Source organism: Condylura cristata, unplaced genomic scaffold (assembly GCF_000260355.1).
Source record: "Condylura cristata isolate star-nosed mole 26May11 unplaced genomic scaffold, ConCri1.0 scaffold00033, whole genome shotgun sequence".
Classification (NCBI taxonomy): domain Eukaryota; kingdom Metazoa; phylum Chordata; class Mammalia; order Eulipotyphla; family Talpidae; genus Condylura; species Condylura cristata.
This window is the reverse complement of record NW_004567134.1, coordinates 18,989,176-18,990,691: the sequence shown is the minus strand read 5'-3', so window position 1 is coordinate 18,990,691 and position 1,516 is coordinate 18,989,176. Positions and strand designations below refer to the sequence as shown.

At 72.9% G+C, this 1,516-nt stretch overlaps 1 protein-coding gene across 1 annotated transcript in view; it reads left to right on the top strand.

Annotated features, from left to right (window-relative positions):
• The first annotated feature begins 144 nt into the window (after nt 1-144).
• CHL1 (cell adhesion molecule L1-like) overlaps nt 145-1,516 on the top strand; it is a 19,025-nt gene continuing 17,653 nt past the window's right edge. The window contains exons 1-3 of the mRNA XM_012732099.1: nt 145-412; nt 562-747; nt 1,293-1,512. Of these exons, the coding sequence (XP_012587553.1) occupies nt 145-412; nt 562-747; nt 1,293-1,512 (674 nt within the window). The remainder of the gene's footprint in view (nt 413-561; nt 748-1,292; nt 1,513-1,516) is intronic.

Genomic DNA, 1,516 nt, shown 5'->3' with positions numbered 1-1,516 from the left:
GCGAGGGGCCGCCACCGCGAGTCCCGGCCCGGCTGTGTGCGCTGAGGTTGCAGGCCGGTGCGAGGGCGATGGGGACTGTGGTGGAGGTCGGAGGTCAGCGGTCAGCGGCCCCTGCTGCCCGCCCACCCTGCTCCAAGCGACGACATGGCCCTGCGCGGCTGCCGGGCTCCGGGGCTCAGGCTCAACCTCCCACCGAGACGCGGAGACGCCGAGACGTCGCGATGCCGCGCAGACGCGGAGACCGAGCCGGCGCGGGGCCTGCAGCCGCCCCAGGGGCCTGGCGGCCCTGCCGTCCCCCAGAGCTGGGGAGCGCAGGGGCAGCATCCTCTTGGCTGGCGGCCGGGGCTTCCCAAGGACCCTCCCTGTGGCTGGACGTTCTCGGCCCCTGAGCGGGCTGTCAGCTCCGTGGAGGGTGCGGAGAGGAGACACCCTCTGCGGGTGGGCTGGAGGCGCCCTCAGGGCCACCTTCCCGCAGCTGCGGGCGCCGCCGGCCCCTCGGCCAGGGCCGGCACCCGTGAGCCCGCAGTGGCCTGACTCAAGCTTTACCCGGCTCTCGGCCAGCGCGGTCGAGCTGCACCGTCCTCCACGGCGACTGGGGGCCCAACGGTGGTGAGTCGGGCTGCGCCAGGCAGGTGCTGAGGAGCCGGTCAGGGGCCACGGTGCCTGCTTGGCCTGACTGCCACGGCGGCGCCGACGGCGCAGGGCGCCCGGGCAGTAAAGACCCGCAGGTCATCAGCTCTGACTCGGGTCAGGGCGGAGGCCTCTCACCTCTGCGGATCTGGGGAGAACAATGTGCTCGAGGCAGCTGGGTCCCGGGCACTGGTGGCCGCTGCACGGCCACGCCTGGGCTGCGCCCCCTGCGGCAGGTGGGACTAGGAACAGGAGCCTGAGTCAGCCGAGAGCTCCCTGGCAGCTGCGGACTCGGGGCCGCGGGGCCCAGAGCGGCGACCTGCTTCCGAGGCGTCTGTCGCGTCCAGTGCTGAAGACAGTGGCCGCTGACCCCGGCCGTGGGCCTCGTGCTGAGAGGGGCCTTGGAAGCGGAAGGCAGCTGTGTCCTCCTCCCGCTGCCCTCTGGCTCCAAGTGCCTCCTGAGCGCGTGAGGGGGCTGGTCACGCGCTGCTGGCCCAGCTGTTCCTGGCTGCTGGGCGGCCCCCCCGAAGGCGGCCACCCCCCCCCAAGGTGCCCCCGGGAAGGCGGGGCTGGACATCCACTCTGTCTGAGGGGACAGCAGGTGCAGCCGGAGGAGGTCACGGGTCGGAAGTCGAGGCCGAGTGTCTCCGGTTTCAACCCAGGACGTCGTTCTGAGCGACGTGAAGTTCGTGCAGGCAGCGTGCCGGCCGGCGGCCCGCAGTGGACACGGCCAGGGGCCAGGCTGCCCCCGCCGGCCCTCACAGCGCGCTTCTCAGTCCCGCAGGTGCCCACGATCACCCGGCAGTCCGGCGAACAGGTCGCCCTCCCCTTCGACGAGCACTTCTTGATGGAGTGCGAGGCCACCGGGAACCCGCAGCCGCAGTGA